The sequence below is a fragment of the Canis aureus genome, chromosome 7, assembly GCF_053574225.1.
Source record: "Canis aureus isolate CA01 chromosome 7, VMU_Caureus_v.1.0, whole genome shotgun sequence".
Classification (NCBI taxonomy): domain Eukaryota; kingdom Metazoa; phylum Chordata; class Mammalia; order Carnivora; family Canidae; genus Canis; species Canis aureus.
Window position 1 is genome coordinate 65,131,117 of NC_135617.1, and position 19,955 is coordinate 65,151,071.

Sequence of the window (19,955 nt, forward strand, 5' to 3'; positions counted from 1 at the left end):
ACTTACTTTTGAATACTATAACTTTTTAGATGCATTTAATCCTATGGATGAAGGAAAAATTTTCTTTTCTTGTGTGGATGAATAATCATTCTCAAATATAGGAAGTTTGTGAAAAAGATTTGGTGAGCTCCAGCCTCAGAACCCACTCTGTTTTGTAGTGGCTTCAAGATTCTGCCTTCTATCCAGCACCTCTGACACTTCCCCCACTGTAGTTTCTAGGGTTCATCCATGATGCTTAGAAGTACCAGAGCAGTTGGGCGACCAAAAATTGTCTCTCATGACTGCCATCATTAACTTAAACCCTCTATACCCAGAAATTGGCATAGAGTCTCCTAGGCCCTACTCACGCCTCTTTGAGTCTGGGCTGGGAGGACTTGGTAGTATTGGCAATGATACCCTTGCGTGGTACTGCATTTCTCCTTGCACACTGGCCACCACTCAGGCCTTTTCGGCCATTTGAACCAAATATGAGGGAAGCTTCATGAAGGGAGTTTGCATTTCCCATAGGTATGGGTGTTTGAGGCTCCCAGGTTATCTTCATCTGTTTTTTCTTTATTAAGAATATATGTCCTGATATGTATCTTGTTGGATATAAAATGATGTTTAGTTGGCAAAATGGAGCTAATCCACATGTGATTTCCAAGAGTCTCTGGGCTAATAATAATAGTATAACAGTAATAATACTTATATAGCACTTTCATTACTTTTATGTGGTAGGTACTGTTCTCAAAGCTTTACATATATTTGTTTAATTAATTGTGAAATTAGTATAAAGATAATAAAAGAAAATGTTAGTATGTTTGAAACCGAAAGTAGTTACCATTTCCATGATGTTAAATATTTATAGGCCGCTTTACTTTAGTATATGCATTACATTCACAGGGGACTTAGCTTGACCATGTAGCAGTTCTTTTCTCACAGAAGTTATCATTCTCAGCAAAGGTGAAAAATTCAGAATCTTAAGCCCAAAAGATTCTGACATGTGTTGTAAAATTATAACCTGCATTACTGATAACCCAGAGAGGTTCAATAAAAGGTTATAACCTGTTTGAGACTGAGCGATAAAATGAATGGAGTGAGGGGACAGCAGAAAATGAGGGGATGACACAAAATAAGCTGACCTTTTCTGGTCACAACTGTTGGTTGCAGGCTGACATTTATGGTCGTCTAAATCTTCTGAGATTGTTCCTGTTGATATTACAGTACAAGTAATAACTGCATCTCAAATTTAAATTTGGCTTATGACAGGGGAATACAGATTTGTTCAGGATGGGACCAGCATCTAATGGTCCAGGGTAGCTGACTAGGGAATGATAGGCTATTTTCATTACTGCCAGATTATTAGCTGCCAAATTCTATGTTGTACCCAGAAGAAACACGTATTATCTCTTCACCCATGTCATTTATTTTTCTTTGGGCTGCATATTTGTGTGGGATGGTGGAGACTGGGAGGGAGATAAGCAGGTCTTTCTGAGGAACCATTCCGAGTTGGCTTCCCTGAGAGAATAGAGCTGAGCACCCAGACTAGGGAAGGTAGAAGGAGAAGGCCCATCTCCCACTTACCAATTTTCTGTTCTCTCTTCTATTATGGCTTTATTAATCTAATATAGTAGGAGCAAGCCATCCTGGCTCTGTTTGAAAAGGAACAAATATCTTACATGCTGGGTATGTGCCAGACAGTGTGCTAGGCCCTGAATATGTGAAGATAAATATGGCATGCTCCTTGTTTTTAAGCAGCTTGTGATCTAATAAGGCATACAGACCTGTGGAGAGAGAATTACAGTACATTGTGGTGCACACTACAATAGCAAGATCTATACAGATTTTATTATTATCAGAATTTGATTGTTATGCAGAAAGTTTTGATAGTTTGTAATACAGAAAATATAATTAGTAAGTTATATTTTTTGTATCTTTTAATGTTTTATTGAAGTATAACTTGGTTTTGTTATTTTAATATGGTACTTTTTTCTGCATTTTTCTTTTGATTCATAGGTCTTATTCATACTTCATTGAAGTGTCAATGGATGAACTTGATTGGATCAGAGTGATTGATCATTCGCAGTATCTGTGTCGTTCTTGGCAAAAGTTGTATTTTCCAGCCCGTGTCTGCCGGTTAGTTCTCATGGTTAATTAATGATTTTGCTATTTACTTAAGGAGATTTGGACCTTGGGAAATGGGCTACTTTTTTTTTTTGTCTTAAGGAAGAAGACTTTTTCAGGATATCAGTTACCAAATGCATCCCAACTTTAAAAACTTAGGGAAAATATGGAAACTGAAACATCTTAATTCTAGAGTGTATTCTGTTTTATCCACAGTGTTTTGTGCCATACTTATGCAGGAGACAGGCAGTGAACGAGAAGGGACAGAGAACACTGCAAAGTGGAAATGGTTTTTAAGCTCCTTTGGTAGTCCTCAGGGCCAAGAGGAGATTTTTGGATGTTAGTTTGCACATTCTGAGTATCTGTGTTCTTTTTCTAGGTCAGTGCTTATCAATGGAGTTTGACAGAGTAAATATTTCTAGTGGGTTGGGTTTGGAGCAGGGGAAGTGGAGCTGGTGGGGCCCCAGACTCACAGCCTCCCTTCAACCAGAGCAATTTCGCTTTTATTGTTGTTATGTATTGTAGCCCCATGGAAGGTTGTTCTTAAAAAGTGTTGATGAGCTACTGTTCTCATATTTCATAGTCTTCCTTTAGGTTTAAGCCATCTTTTAAACTTCTGAAATTCTGCAAAACCTTTACTGTTAATGAATTTGGGAGTTGGGAAAATAGTTCGAGGTGCCTGAAATTCTGCTGGGTTTGTTTTTTTTCTCTGGCAATTTTCCCCTTGGAAATTTCTCTCAGGTATTCCTTACCTTAAAGTCAAAAGATCAAAGGCAGAAAATGATTGGTTCATTTAGTCCAGTGTGGCAAGAGGAGAAGGAAAGGCATATGCTAGGCATAAACCAGGGACAATGTGGACTCTTACTCCCTCCCGACCCTACCTCATCCATGACCCTAGCTGACCTCCTACTGTGGCTAATTTGGAGCAGATGGGGATGGCCCATAGCACTTACCTCTCTCAGTCAGAAGACAACCTTTAACTTAGTAAACTTATGATCGAGCAGCATCAGGATGAATTCTTACCTCCTCCAAAGGAATTCCACAAAACCTTTCAGCCTTCTGGTACAGTAAAGAAATGTTGCCTACATTTTTTTTATTATTATTATGGGTATGAATGGACACAATATTGTTACCCAGGGACTCTCTTGTGTGAAAATGAAGAAAATCAATTTCATTTCCCCAAAGAGAGACTAAAATACTTTAGTATTGCAGGTCTGGCAGTTGCTTTTCTATCAGAGGAGTTTTGAATGGATTAAAATGAGAGGGATGAGAAATTGAGTGAAGATTTTGTATCTCAGAGCTGCCTAGGGATTCTTTGAGAGTGACAGAGGGCCCCCAACTTGGAGGAGGAGATTGAGTCTGCATTGACACAGGCTATTACGGTTGTATGGGATTCAAAAATAAGCAGCATAGCAACCAAAGCATCTGATGTGGACAGAAGGACTGTGTGTTTGCATTTAATTTGAAACAAGAGAAACATGACTCCCAGAACAAATCATGAATATAATACTAGCCATGACAGAGTCTGTGTGCTTTACCCACTCGAAAACTCACGCTGTATGGAGGGAGATGTGTGCCCTCAGTCATGATCGCTGGCTTTTACAAAATATACTTCCCCTTATTTATTAATGGGCATTATTTATACTCCCCTTTTGTGATTTTGCCTCTTCTGAGTGGCCTTGCTCTTACTGATGTAACTTTTTTGTGTCATAGAGGTTGGCTGTATTAGTTTTTGTCTTGGGATAGCCAGTTCCCAACTCTGGCCTAGAAAAATTCAGCAAAGGTGATGTTAGAGATAGTGATAACAGGAAAAGGGAAGAGTCTTGATACCCATATTAGTTAAGAAACAAAATTTCAAAGATTTATAACCACTTTAACATATATCACTACATTACTTTATAAACTCTGCCTTTTGTAAAACGTTGGGGACTTTGAAGTTAAAAATGAACCTAAGAATGAGTCTCAGTTGATTATCTAAGGATGTCTTATACTTGGTATTTCTTTTCTTTTCTTTAAATACTTATTTATTTTAGAGAGAAAGAGAGTGAGCAGTGGGGAGGGGCAGAGGGAGAGGTAGAGAGAGTCTCAAGCAGACTCTATGCTGAGCGCAAAGCCCAACACAGGGCTCAATCCCACGATCCTGAGATCACAACCTGAGTGGAAACCAGGAGTCAGTTGCCCAACTGACTGCACCACCCAGGTGACCCTGTACTTGGTATTTATCTTCATAATCGTTTATTGACTTTCTAAGCAATGTTTTAAATAAACGTTTTCCAGGGACTTCACAGGCACATATAAATTCATCATTTCCTTAGCATGTAAGTGTTCACTTTGCATTATTTAGTTAATTTGCACATTTGTATGTTACCTTTGTTTTTCAATGTCATTTGAGTCTTTTTTGTCTTACTTCTGATACTAAAATTACAACTTCTTGGAAGTGAGTATGGATTCAGATCTTTTATTATTCTTGCATGGTACTCGGGCTATGATGTAGTATGCAGTAGGTACTCTATAAATGGTTTCATGGGGTCAAGGCACTGACTGCATAATGAAAAGAGATCGATTCAGCATTGACCTGCATATATAGTCATTGGTTTTTTTTTATCCATGTTATTTGTTAAAATGTATATCGGTGCTAGAAAGGTCTCCAGTACATGGTTTACAAAAATAACCTTCTATATTTTCATGAAGAAACTGAATTTTGAGGTTAATTTTGAAGGATGTGAATATCATGTATTGAGGAAAGATTATATCAAATATATTCACAAAAGAAGAGAGACTATGAGTTGGGGAGTGTGAGATTACCTAGCTCTCTCTGAGTCTTGGCTGGATTGCATGTAAATCAGCGCTCTGTAGTCAAAAAACAAAACAAAACAAAAACATGGGCTTTGGAGTTAGAGCTCTTCTCACTCTCTGGTTTCATCTGATCATGGCATGGTGATCTTAGTAAAGTTGTGCCTCTCCAAGCTTTTGTTTCTATACCAGTAAAAAACAGGAATAACAACACCATTTATGAGTTCTGCTGTGGAAGGTTTAGATGACATAGCATGTATACAAACATTAAGTACAGTGCCTAGCCCAAAGTGAAGGCTCCGTCACTAGTGGTTTTTATTTTTAGTTTTTTTTTTCTTTTTATAATTTTAAAATTGTTTTTATTTTTATTTTTTCTGATTTTTAAGACTCCACTTGTGTTTGACCTTCAGAGAAAAAGACCCATTCTTGCCATCCTCTCTAGCCACAGTGGCAGTCACTGTGAGGAAGTTGTTACTGACCTCAGGAGCTTAGTCTTCTCAACACTTTTCCAGATTGCTGGTCCATACACAACAGTCCCAACATGCCTTAAATGGTTTGCTCTACCTTCATAACTGCCTGTTTCCAACAGTTTTAATGTATCTTAATTTTGGTAAAGCATTTTTTTATTGTAGCAAAATATATATGGCATGCATTTTGCCATTTATATATTTGTGGAATGCAATTCAGTTAACACTTCACCTTGGCAAGGTAGTGGACATTATCTAGCTGCAACAGATAGGATAATATCAGGCTTCAAAGCCAGAGTGATTGCTCCACCCACAGTGGTGAATGGAGGGAAATGATCTGCTCTGTTTTCCTGGGTCCTGTTTAGGAACGTGTTGTAGGGTAAATGGGGACTACTCTATGTAGCCAAAAGCCTAGACTAATAACTCCCCTCACTGAGCCCCTTCCTGAGGATGAAGAAAATTGACTTGTCCATGTTAGTATAATCTTTCATATGTCCCCGAATCATGTTCTGTCTTACCAGCTTTCTCAGGGAAAGGCAATTTCTGCCATACCTTTATGTTGTCTGCTTGGCTATCTAGTAAACTCCCATCTAGATTTTTCTAGATGCTGGAGCCCAGGGCTAAACAAAAAACACTAATAAGGAGTGGCAAATATGGAATGCTTTGGGAGTGTCTTTGAGAGTGTCTTAAAAAAATTTTTGGCTCTTTTTCAACATGGTGCTGGGAATTTGGCAGCCATTTAATGTTGCTGAAGTAGGAGAAGACTTGAAAATGTGGATGTGAAGGATAGAGGACGATTTCGGAGCCTGCAGGTGGCTTGGGTAGCTGGAATCACAAAAGTGATCCTGGGACAAAACCCAGGAGTTTAGAAAAGGAATAGTGGCCTAAAAGCACAGTCCTCAGGGTATGCCTGTTGAGAGATGGAAGAAAAGAGGAGATAGCAGACATGTTTAAACATGCTGCAGGAGCTGGGCAGAGCCGTGAGAGGGCAATCAGGAGGGGCAGTCACTGAACACTGGCCATCAAGGGTACAGAGAAGGTGCCAGTGGGATGGCCGCATTTCACACAAGACTGGGCTTCTGCCTTTCCTATTATTTTTTAAGTACTATCATGGAAATGTGTTGTTCATGACCTTTTTATTATCAAATTATAATGTAGGACGTATTTTAAATGTTGATAAAGCTTGTCTTTTGGTAAAGTTGTATCCAATTTCCACCAGTAGCACATGAAAATGCTTTCTCTGAACCCTTGCCAATGTAGGCTTGTCAACATTTTGCCAGTGTGAGCTACGATTTATAAAAATAAATGAATAAATAAATAAGACCTCTTAATTTAGATTTATCATCAGTGAGGTACAGTATTGTTTAATAATGGTAATATGTTCTTATTTATGAAAAGTCTGTTTTTGTCTTCTGCATATTTTTCTTCTGAGGCAGTTATCTTTTTCTATCTTATGAGAACTTCATTTTGATATGTTGATATATACACATTGAAATATACAGGTGTGTGTATGTGTATATATATATATATATATATATATATATATATGCCATCTTTTTGCCTGTCATGTATTGTGCAATTTGTTTTTCATTTTTAGTGTCTTACTGGTACTTTTTGCCATCCAGAATTTTACTTTTTAAAAAATGTCCAGTCTCTTAATCTTTTTTTTTTTTTTTTTAATCTCTGGTGGTTTGCTATCATGTTTAGAAAGGTGTTTCTCAAAATTTTTTCTACTATTTGTTATTTTTGTCTTTATATCTAGATGTTAATTCAGCCAGAACATTTTTTGTGTGTGTTTTCAGGTAGGGATAGTCAGTTACTAAGGCAATTTATTTAATAATTGTTCCTTACCACACGAATGTGAACAGTCATATTTATCTTATGCTAAATTCTAGCATTTACTCCACTGTTTCACTGATTTCTTTGCCTATAGCTGAAAGTGTTTTAACTGTAGTTTCCCTTCCCTCCTTTTTCTTCTTTTCTTAGAATGAGGTATTATAATGTGCCACATGTGTCGTGGAAAAAAGAAAGAGTGTTATAGAGCATCTGCCAGCCTGTCTTCTGGTCTCAGTGGTCACATTAGAGGCCATAAATGATGATAAACATCTTACTAGCATTGTTCTGTTTTAACTTTAACAAGAAATTTAGGCATGCTTCATCAGCTAAAGATTTTTCTTCATTTATTCGTCTGTTCATTCATTTGTCACTCACTCATTCCAAAATAAGCTCCTACTTTGTGCTATGCACTGTACTTAATTATATCAAGGCCACAACACCTGAAGAAGACTGCCATAGTTTTTCCTCTCATGGCATGTGGGAGGATTCTACTTATCAACAAGTAATAAGAACACATCAAGTTATTTTAAGTGTTGTGAAGATGGTACTGATAGTGACTAGGCTCAAGGGGAGGTGCGTGTGTGGGGGTGGGGTGGGGTGGGGTGGCGGGTGGATATTTTAAGTAGGTGGTTTGGGAAGGTCCAAGAAGGGATATTTTTAATTGAGGTGAAAGGAGTGATATTTTCTGGTCATTGTTTTAGATATTTAGCCTTTCTTTGGTGTACATGGACTATTAATCAGGACTAACTGGTCTACTGTTGGAGGCCTCATTAGATGAATACTAAAACTGTACTGTGTTTTGGTACACGGCACTTTAATCTCTTTTATTGCTACCATACATTCCAGGTCCCTCCTCATCCCTGCCATCATTAGAGGCAGTATAATTTTTTTTTTTTTTTTACCCATCTTCATTAGATTATAGTACCTACACAGTGCTGTAGATCTACAGGACATAAAACAAATGAGAAAATAAACATTGCTATTTATGGAAGCATTCTTTCCCAGCCATATTCACATTGTACAAAAGCTGAGTGTTTTCTTTCTTTTTCTTCATTGTTCTTCCCTGTGCCCATAACTGGGCATTGATATATTTATTTACTTTTAAAGGAAGGCACTTTTACATTATTTTTTGGTTCACCAGGATGCTTTAGAATTGTAGCTAGAATTATGCTGAGACTTTACTTTCTTTATGTGATTGGTGTCTTCTGAGTTCAAGAAATGCCTTATTCAGATGTAAAGGAAAAAGGAAAAATTTCACTTTACAAAAGTAATTTTAGTTCATACTTGGTATGAATTGTATCTCTACCTACAACTTTGATGTCATAATTGAACTAGCATAGAGCAAGCAACCCTGCATTCAGAGGAACATTTTTTTCTAAGAATGCAAAGCAAAATGTAGCCACATGGTGTCACTAAATCATAACAGTTTTACTTGAGGACAAAGAGGTTGAAATCACTTTTTTAAAAAATAAAACTGTATTTATATATAAATTGTTCTGAAGTCTGTGATTTTTGAAATAACATGTGAAACTATTTGTGCCATTTAAGTCTTCCAACTCATGTGATGCATTAATTATGTTTGAAATCCTGTAGAAGTATATATACATACAAGCCGGCTCTTAACTCCTTGTCTACAAATTACAGCAGATATGTGGACCTCTGTAGTATAGTCATTCAGTTTCATACAAATAAGGTTTTTTTTTTTTTTTTTTTAATCTTCCTTTGGAATTTTGGCTGAAATTTTGAGGTAGCCATGTTGACATCTGCTTTTTTTTTTTTTTTTTTTTTTTTTTAAGATTTATTTATTTGACAGGTCACAAGCAGGGGAAGCTGCAGGCAGAGGGCAAAGGGAGAAGCAGACTCCCCCACTGAGTAGGGAGCCTGATGTGGGACTAGATCCCAGGACCTCAGTGTGGGGCTCCATCCCAGGACCTCGGGATCATGATCTGAGCCCAAGGCAGACACTTAATGGACTGAGCCACCCCAGTGCCCCTTCCTCTGAAATTTTGAAATAAATAAGTAGACGGACTCAAAAAAAGATAGAGCCATTAAATATTTATAAAGAATCAGGGAGCAGAAGAAAGGAGGATAAGAAAGAGAAAGACGGGATTACAGGAGCTTGGGAGAGACAGGAAGAGGACAGTCCAACATTGATTCAGCATCTTCTCTGGCCAGACACATCATTACCTTGTGTCATCCTCACAATAGCTCCACAAGAGAAATACTGCTAACTACCTAATTTTACAAACAAGGAAATTGAGCCTTAGAGAAGCTAAATTTGCAGGTCCCTCTGACTACACAGGTAACAACAGAGTTCTACATTGCCTCTGTAGAATATGAGGTAAAGAAAGAGCTCTAGTTAAGGTAGGAGGAGATGTGCAGCCCTGAAGAAGCTCTTGCTACCTCTAGGGCACCAGCAGTTTCCAGGTATACTGAAAGAGAGGGCCCAGTGTGGCCGCGTTCTGCTCTGCTTGCGCTGGTCACAGCCACTGTGACTATAAGGCTACTAACGATGTGGATGAGGATGATGATGTTGGGGAGGAGGAGGAGGATAAACAATTGGGGAACTTTTCACTTTTAAAATACTCCCAAGGGAGCATAGCAGTCCTTTATCTAGGTATGTTTTGTCAGTTTGTCAATAGAGCTTTGAATTTTCCGGCCCTTTTAGTTCCTAATAAGATCATTCTAGACTTTATTATTACATAGTGAGCCTGATGTTCTTAACTCCTGATTTGTTTTGTTTCCACTGTATTTAGAAACATACCTTCTCTGTTAGGGAGTTTCTTGTTATGCGATCTCTGCAGCATCATGAATTGTTTCTTTTCTCTTTTAAAATTTAGGAATTTTCTATTTATTATTTTCACCTACAATCCTCTCTTACTAAGCCAAAAGAAAAAACATATCCACCATGTTTTATATTCAGCAAGACCTTTGAGACGCAGCTACTTGTGCTTTTCAGTTGCATCCAAGGCTTTTCTGTTTTATTTTGTATAAAGGGCACTAGCACGTTGAACTTTTGTGTGTGCAGTGGAGTTGGAATATGAGAAAACAGAACAGCGTTGTCCTTTCCTTTGTATTTTATTTTATAAATTTAGAATCTAAATTAGTGTCTTTTAATAAGCCTATTGTATGAGATGATGTTAATAACACTAATGACCTGTTATTATTGCCACAAACAGCCGTTGTCTGTTTTTCATTCTGGAAGGGCAAGAACTATATTTGGTGGTGCTAATAGTTGCTTCCCAAGCAGTTAGGTCCAGGATCAAGTGCAGCCAGCACCTCTCTGGTTGAGTATCAGAATCCTTTCTGCTTGCACCCTCCTCAGTACTACTCTGTTACTTAATGGGTTTATTCATGTAGACATTCATTCAACAAACAGGTACTGAACAGCTGCTGTATTTTAAAGGCACTTAGTTTAGGGGTGGGCATAAAAGGATGAAAAAGACACAATTTCTGCTTTTCTAAGGATTGATAAAGTAAAATGTGAAGGAAGACTTGGCTATGCAGGAGCATAGTTATGGGAGTTCCTGCAGAAGAAAGGATTTGGACTGAGTCATAAAGGACCAAGGAATTGAGCAGGCAAACAAAAGGAGAAAGGATATCCTGCATATGCAGGATACTTGCCAAGGCACTGGACTTGACCAAACCTGAACAATTTTCTCAAAACTCTCCATCATTGGGTCCTTCTTCTTCTTTAACATAATCCTTGGTTCTTATGAAAAATGTCTTATTTTGTCTCACCAGTCAAAATCATCTACTTATCATCTACCTCCCTGTACCTTACTAAGCTCTGAGACATGTACATAAATGACCATCCTCTCTTTATGTGACCTTGTAGAAACAGTAGAACTGTTTCAGGTATCTGGGACTTGGTTTTATTTAAAGCTTTTTTTTTTTTTTTTTAAACTTCTTTCAATAAGATTAGAAGACTCCATGGAGAAAACTGTAAATTAGGTTAATTTTCACAAATAATATTCAGAGAATAGTAAAAATTCCCAAGAAGCAGAGAAAAAGTCCCTGTTTTAGAGCCAGGATTGGAGTCAATGTGTCTGTGTTTTGCTTAGAAAAATAACACATTTTCATAGGTACTTCACTGTCCAGTACATGCGCTGTATAAAGAAATTGGTGTGAGTGCATCAGTTTTTCTACTTGAGATCTCCTTTTGGTACCTGTTTTGGTGCTGGAGTTCTCCCAACTCTTAATTATGGAACTTAGGGAATCCTGATCCAGGAAGCCAGGTACTATTGGTCTGTCAAGGAGAAAGCAAGGAAGAACTAGAATACAGAGCCATCTGGGACTCTGGGCCCCTTAATATGAATGAGGGGCCTCCAGCATTGGTGAGCTATGGAACTGGGAACTGGAACCTAAGGATCAATGGCAGTGGTGGGTAAGAGTTTCCAGGACCTCCCACACAGCTTCCAGAGTGAATAAAAAAAAATGCTATGAATGGAGCAAAGCTTCACTGACTTTGCTTTTTCGAAAGATCAAGAAGAGAGAAGGACAGCTAGATCTCAGATCTTGGAGGTCAGGGAAAAAAACTTAGATACAGATTTATTTGTGATTTATGTAGTCTTTTCTGATCCTGCTTACTTTGGAAATGGTAATCAAAAAAAAGATATTGGTGAAGTAGTTAATAATTGTCTCAGTGGAGAGTTAGGCCTATGTATATTAACATTTTACCTCATACGGCTTAGCATGGTTGCTCTGACCTTTTAGCATTTATAGCTTAAATCACCCAATTTAGTCATTAATTATATAATGTGTCTTGTGTGCCTCTCTAATTATTTTGTCGTTCCTGGGCCTCACTTTGGTAGTAGTTGCTCATTAGATATGTTGTCGAATCTCTTTAGCCCTCTAACATTCCTGAATGAAGGTGCCTGAATAATAATCTATTTTTCTGACAAAATTCTTTTAGCCTTGCTATTTTTTTCCCTCGTGTTAGAAGAAGATACCAGGAAATAAGATTTTGTAATATTTCTTTCTGCAGAAAATATGCTCATAGCAGACTGTATGTACAAGTCCCATGGTTAATAAAACCATTAGAGCTTTCTCAGTGATCATTATAAATGGTACAAGTTCCCTAGATCAGGGTGCTTTCTGTGGATACAAGGTTGGCTCAGGGGAGAGCAGACCAGAAGTGAAACCAGATTGCTTGTCTGCTGCCAGAAATTCTGGGCAGAGTGCCAAACTTGGTTCACCTTCTAAAAATTCATCTCCCAATATGAAAATAGAGGGCTCGATCCCTGCAAGGAATGGTAGTAGCATGAACACTTGTACTTCCTTCAGCCCCGAGTACTTTATCAATATGAGGAAAGCTAGGGGGAACTGATCAGTATGGACTGGCAGCTTTGACCCCATTTAAGAGCCGTAATATTTTCTTTAGTAGTCTTACTTCATTATGTTTCAAATTATAATTTCATCAGTTAATAATTGTTCTTTCAAATAATGTGGGTCATATATACACATGAATATGTTTTGCCTGCTAGGAAGCTGTAGGTTTAACTTCTAATAGTCCTAGAAATTCTGTGCACATTATGAAGCTATTAGGATGTAACAGCTGTTTTAGTTCTTTCACCCTGCAAAAGAAATGTGATGCAGACTAAAATGATCAGTAATTATGTATTTTGAAAGCTAAAGCTTCAGTTTTAGAAAGAGCTAATTTACACATTAGATACTGATAAAACTACAGTATCCTATGAGTTTCAAAGTTAGCCTTATCTCTTGCCTAAGACTATGAAAAAGAATCTGTGCCAAAAGACATTTTTCCCTCTTTGAAATCCTCCTTTGCATTGCCTATTGTAATTTTGAAGTTGCAAATCAACAGTAATGAAGAACTGCTTGATATTTTTCTAAAGAAAAAAATTAGAAGGAATATGAGAGGGAGTAGGATTTAGAAGGATTTTATTTTATTTCTGTTGATCAGTGCCTGCCATCTGCCTTCCATTTAATGTTGTAGAAGCATGCATGCGTTTCTCAGTTCTGAACAGATGATGTGCATGGTTTGTTGAGATATATGTGTATTCTGGATGTGTGTGTGTGTATATATACCTACAGTGCTTAAGATCACACTTGAAGTGTAAAACAGATAATGAGTCTCCATTTTGGTCTGATTTGCATATTCGGTTCTTGTACACAAAACAAAAGACAATGACACTGATTTTCTTTTCTACTTTAGAATCAGCACTAACCAGCTGTCAACAAATATTTTGATTAAACACTTTCCTTTATTGGGGAACTTTGGGGCACATTCTTTGTATAAACATATTGTTTTCTTTGATTTCAAAAGACATATTTTCAATATGATTCATGGATGCATCACACCAGTAAGCTGTCATGCACAAAAATATATTTTCCTCTGTAAAATTCCTTTTTACCATTGATTTCTCTAGGGCAAAAATGTGACTCAGAACAGAATATTCCAACTCAGGATATTTGCCTGAAATAAAGGTGGTAAATAAAAGTATAAGCCTGCTTTAAGTAAACTGAAAAATTTAAAGTACAGATTCACTAAACTAAACTAAATTTAGTACAGACTTTTCTAAGAGATTTTGAAAGAAGGTTTAATAGTTCCTCTAATACATTTAAAATATGATTTGAGAATAGAAATTTTGTTAACATTTTAATAAATGTTCATTTAGTCTTCCTTATTTAATCATACATAAACATGTTATTTACAAAATAACATATTAACATATTATGGAATATGTACTATTCTGAAACCTTGCACAGATATATTTATATTCACTGTGGCTGTTGTAGCATGTCAGTACATAAACTTTTTTTAATCCTTTTTAATAGCACAATATTCTGAATGTACTGTTGTTTACCTAACAGTCCCCTACTGAGGAATTTAGGATGTTTTCAGTTTTACTACTATAGAACACTATAGTCTCTGCATAGTTAATTAACTCTTCACATGGACAGAGTCAAAGGATGTAATCACCTTAAAATGCAAAACATACTGATAAATGCCATCCAAAAGCATCATACCAGTTTTTCTAACAGGACTATATGATAGTACCTGTTTCCCCATATCTTTATCAACAGTAAGCGTTATCATCATTTTTAAATCTTTTGTCAAGCTGGTCTCTCATTTGTTTTATTGTGCAGATTTTTGGTTATTTGTAAAGTTAAACAACTGCGCATCTGTTTGTTGATAAGCATCCATATTTTAATATAAAAGACAAAATGTGAGTTGGCCTGAAAGAATGGGTTGAATTTTGATAGGGTAATTTTAGAGGGCTTTTTCTGTGATGTCATCTAGGAAAGTGATTTTCAACTGGGGATGATTTCGCACCAAAATCTTTGACAGTCACAGTTGAAGGGCAGGGTTCTACTGGCACCTAAGGGGTAGAAAGGATGCTGCTAAATATCCTGCAATGTACAGGACAGCCTCCCATGACAAAGAATTATGCAACCCAAAATGTCAACAGTGCCAAGGTTAAGACACCCTGATTTAGGGAAATGTTACAGTAATTCCATATCTGAAAGGGGCTTGAATTAGGATGTCAAACTCAATGCCCAGTTGAATGTGGAATAATAATAACAAAAAGTTGAGACAAAGAAAGCTTAAATGTTTGGAACCTAGGTGCCCAGGAGGTGGGATGACACTGGTGGACAAAAGTTATGAGGGAGCCCGTTTGAGCTAGTTGCAGAATTAATACTTAGGAAACAAATTGTGACCCTCTGTTTCATCTGCGTTGCTTTTATATAGTGAAATTTTTATTTATTGTGTGGTTCCAGGATTGTGTTGGGTTTTGGATTACAAACTCACTAACTAGTATCAAACATCTGATCTCAGGTTCTTCTTTTGGAAATGTTCTTCTTTCATCTCTAACTACTGAAATCTGGTCCATTCATGTAGTAAGCTGAAGTGCCATTTCCTCCAGGAAATCTTCCTTAATCTCCGCAAATGAAATAAAACTACGTTTTCCTCATTTATTCAGTAAATACTTATCAAGTGCCTGCTACATGACAGGCACAGTGCTAGGTAGTAGAGCTCCAGTGGAGAGCCTTAAGCACACATCCCCTGCCCTTGTGGAGTTTACAGCTTAGCAGGAGAATCAGATATTAAAATAATTACAGGTAAAGGAAGCTATGATAAAGGCAAAGAAGGAAGACACTAGTGAGCATTAGAGGCATGGCAGAAGAACACGGTTTCAGCTGGGTGAGGCAGGGGAAGTCTTTTTAGGGCAGTGTTATTTAAGTAGAGATCCACGTGGTGATGGGCAGTTAACTGGGAAAACAAAAGCAGGGAAAGTAGGGAAAGCATTTGGAGCTGGAACAGGAAAGCTTTGAGGGAGAAGAGATGTAGACCTGTTTAAGGACATGAGAATTAGTCATTGTGATGGTGTGGTAGGGTGGTGGCAAGATTGAGAGGCAGAGGTAGGTGGTGGCTAGGTTGTTCAGGACTGGCAGGACCATACTTAAAAGCTTGTGTTCTTGGGGAATCCCTAGGTGGCTCAGCAGTTGAGTGCCTGCCTTCGGCCCAGGGCCTGATCCTGGAGACCCGGGATCGAGTCCCATGTTGAGCTCCCTGCATGGAGTCTGCTTTTTCTTCTGCTTGTGTCTCTGCCTCTCTCTCTCCATATCTCACATGAATAAATAAATAAAATCTTAAAAAAAAAAAAAAAAAAAAAAGAAAAAGCTTGTGTTCTTGCGAATGTGTAGTCCTGGGGGAGGGGATTAGCAAGGGCATGATATGATCTTACTTAAGTTTTTAAAAGTCAAAAACAAAAAGTTTTTAAAAGTCCTGTCTCCTTTGTGGGGAGTAGGTTGAGGTGGGTGGGAGACCAGTTGGGAGGGCTCTGCTGTAGTTTAGGAAAGGAATGCTGATTGCTTACGTAAAGATGGTGGCATGAATTCAGGGAGAAATGGGTGGATTCAAGATGTGTTCTTCAGGTTGTGAGACTTCCAAGAAGTGTTGTTCCATATACAGGCTAGGAGATGAAAAAGGAGGTCCGGGTTGGAAATAAGAAATTTAAGAGTTGTTGTCTTACAGCATGGTATTTGAAGCCATGGCAGTTGATTAGATTCAGAGGAGATAGAATGTGATTGGGTGCAGAAGTAGAAAAGAGGACCTAGAACTGAGTCTGAGCGCTCTAGAACTTGCTCAAGTAGGAGAGGAGAAGGCAACGAAGGAAATGGGGAAGGAGCAGCCAACAGGAGAAGGACAAGCAGGAAAGTGTGGCTTCAGGAAGGAGGGATAGATCTAGATGCCAGATTTCCCTGGGAGATGAAGTAGATGGAGGGAGGAAAAGTATCCCTTGGTCTTGGCAACATGGAGTACACTGCCCCTCCCCCCCCCTTAGTGGTAACTGACATGGCCGGGGTGGAAGCCAGGTTAGAATCAGTTAAAGAAATAAATTTATAATGGGTCATGAAATGTAAAGTGCATATACTCATTGAGGCAGCAGGTTCCTTTTTGGTGAAATTCGTTCAAAGAAAATGTGTATGCAAGGATGCTGATGGCAGCACTATTTGTAGGTATCAAAAAACCCGTAAACTGCCAAAATGCCCATCAAGAAAGGAATTCATTTAAATTAAAAAGAATTAATTGTATCTACATGAATTGACCTAGGAGGATTTCCATACAAATTGTTACATGAAAAACACATGCAGATCATGTGTTAACTCTGTTGCTTCTTTTTATCAATAATCAAACAACTTTTATATGTATATAAATGTCTGTATGGATTTATATGAGCATAGAAAATGGTGTGGAAGGGTACACATCAAACTTCAATATTGATTACTTAAGGAAAATGAAGTGGGGGTAAGGAAAGTAGAAAAATAGTATTCGGTTTTTATTTATCTTTTGTTATGCTTGCTGTAACATTTTATTTTTATTAAAAAGGGTTGAACTTAAAAAAACAGCTCTGAGATGTGAGCAAATGGAGAAAGAAAGAATAGATAACTGTTGACAAACTTGGCCCTGAAGGTGAATAAAGATTACAGGATAGAAGGTAGTAATGGATGTACTTTAAGGATGAGAGGTACAAAAGCATGTTTAAATGAAGATTAAAAGGATCCAGGAGGGAAAGATTAAAGAGGGAGAGAGAAAGCCGGTGGATTGAGAGACCTTCATTTTGCATGACAGGAGGAGGGAAAGAGGGGACAAATCCAGTCCCAGGTTGCAAGTGCCAGTGTGGATGGCTTTTGTTTCGTTTGAGACATATGGAATCAATGTCAGCTACTCAGCTGCAGGTGAAAGGAATGTTGGAGGTTTGAGGACAGTGAAGAAAGGCAGGAAAGGCATAGTTGCTGCAGACAGTGGGAGAGTCTGAGTCTGTTTGACTGTTTGAGACTGGTAAGCATGATCTGCCAGTAGTGATTCCATCTACCTTGTATGATTGTCTTTGGTGACATTCCATTGCTCAAGTTCATGTTCAGAAAAAATAAGTGGTTGAATTTGGGTGAGAGTTTGGCTAGTCCAGTGCAATAGCAGGTGGCAGGACAAGGAGGTAAAGAGTATTTGCAGAGACTCAGGAAGAAAAGTCTAGAGATTATTGCTGCTGGGACAGTGGTAATAATTGCTTACTTTCAGGTATGTTTTCTACTTCATTTTTGTTTTATGCTGACACCACTGCCTTGACCAGCACTATCATTTTTCAATGCATGTAGAGAACTGCTCTTTTGACCCATTAACTGTGAAGAAGATGTAGCGATTTACTGGCTTTCTTATAGCTCTTGAAAACAGATCCTGGGGCTTATTTTTAAATCTAAAACTTAGGTAAACCTGTGTATACAATCAGATTCTAGAAAGAAAGCAAACGAAAAAAAAGTAGTAGATTTGATTGAAACTGAAAATACGGCTTTCATGGTGCTTATGGCCATTGCCCGTGTCGTACCTAGAAGGGCAGTGCGGTGTTTGCAAACTTTTCAGTTGCTTGGCCAACTGAGAGTTGATTCTGAACATTGTCATTGAACAGTACTCATTATTTGACCATTATCCCATTGGTTTTATCAGTTTCTTATTTATGTTGTCATCTTAGAGAAGACATGACCAATAGATATGACATCTTTGGAACAGACCTTAGGAGTAAGTTTTATTGCTGTCATAAGGTGTTTTAAAATATATCTTATGGGTTAAAAATAGACCTGCCCTACGACCCAGCAATTGCACTGTTGGGGATTTACCCCAAAGATTCAGATGCAATGAAACGCCGGGACACCTGCACCCTGATGTTTCTAGCAGCAATGTCCACAATAGCCAAACTGTGGAAGGAGCCTCGGTGTCCATCGAAAGATGAATGGATAAAGAAGATGTGGTTTATGTATACAATGGAATATTACTCAGCCATTAGAAACGACAGATACCCACCATTTGCTTCAACGTGGATGGAACTGGAGGGTATTATGCTGAGTGAAATAAGTCAATCGGAGAAGGACAAACATTATGTGTTCTCATTCATTTGCGGAATATACATAATAGTGAAAGGGAATAGAAGAGAAGGGAGAGGAAATGTGTGGGGAATATCAGAAAGGGAGACAGAACATAAAGACTCCTAACTCTGGGAAACGAACTAGGGGTGGTGGAAGGGGAGGAGAGTGGGGGGTGGGGGTGAATGGGTGACGGGCACTGAGGGGGGCACTTGACGGGATGAGCACTGGGTGTTATTCTGTATGTTGGTAAATTGAACACCAATAAAAAATAAATTTATTATAAAAATATATATATCTTATGGAATGTGGGTCTCAAGGACTCTGACTCACATATTGGTCTCTGGAGGTTTTGGGTTTGTTTGTTTTAATACAAATTGTTGATATTTTAAAAATGGCATCTGTGGTATATTCATAATAAGGATGTATGCTGAGTACTGTGTGCTTTTATATAAATTACTTTTTTCAGTTCTTAAAATAATTCTTAAAGATAGGTTTGATTATTCTCATTTTATAGACCCTCAGAATGGTTAAGTACTTTGCCCAAGATCTCAAAACCAGAAAGATTTAAGATTCTTTGGCTTCAAAGGCTGTTGTAGTGTCACTGAGAGAATCCATTCACTTATCTAAATAACTTCTTCCTTCTTATTTGTAAGGCTTAGCAGATATGTCCTTCGGCCTGGGAGCTCATTTTTGGGAGGGAGGAGCTTTATTTATAATACTGGCTTTCTCAAGGAATTCTGACAAATTCCATATAATGATATCAGGACATCTTGTTAGATGTTAGAGCCTCATCAGAGACTGGAAATTTATATGCTGTTATAATGCCTGAAAGAAGGAGATATTTACTCAGCTAAGATATGGTTTATAGCACAGGTACTGACTCCCTACAATTTTCTAGACACATTTAAGTATTTCATTTGGTCTTGGCTGGGAGCTTAGGAACCATTTCATTTCACATGTGGGCAAAGTGGGATTGGATTGCACAATGAACATATAATCACACAGCTGGAACACAACATCTGGGATTGAGGACCAGGTCTATCTGACTCTAAAAGGTCTTTTTTAACACACACTACTGTCTTTTCCATCTCTGTTTATCTCATGGCATTATCTTTGTTTTCTTGTGAGGCTTCAAAGATAAAAAATGTTGTTTTATTTTGGACTTCAGGATTCCGAAGTAATAGCTTTTCCCACAGGGCAATCAGCACATACTCACACTCTTACTCACTCTATAGAACAAGGAATATCTGCATGCTACATATTTTTTAATCTTTTTAAAGCACTTAGTACCTTCATTAGATTGAGGTTCTTGCAGCTGCCAGATATACATTTAGATGCTTCAATTAATAAGTCAAGATTTTAATTTTGCCA

General features: G+C 37.8%; 1 protein-coding gene across 6 annotated transcripts in view; it reads left to right on the forward strand.

Moving 5' to 3' along the window:
* BTBD9 (BTB domain containing 9) overlaps nt 1-19,955 on the forward strand; it is a 416,334-nt gene that overhangs the window by 61,603 nt on the left and 334,776 nt on the right. For 5 of the 6 annotated variants that reach the window (XR_013383586.1, XM_077904166.1, XM_077904169.1 and 2 more), the window contains one exon: nt 1,996-2,115. The exons of the other annotated variant lie outside the window; for it this stretch is intronic. Coding sequence is in view for 4 of the 5 variants with exons in the window: in XM_077904166.1 (XP_077760292.1) it covers nt 1,996-2,115 (120 nt within the window). In the remaining variant the exon portion in view is untranslated. The remainder of the gene's footprint in view (nt 1-1,995; nt 2,116-19,955) is intronic. 6 annotated transcript variants of the gene reach the window in all.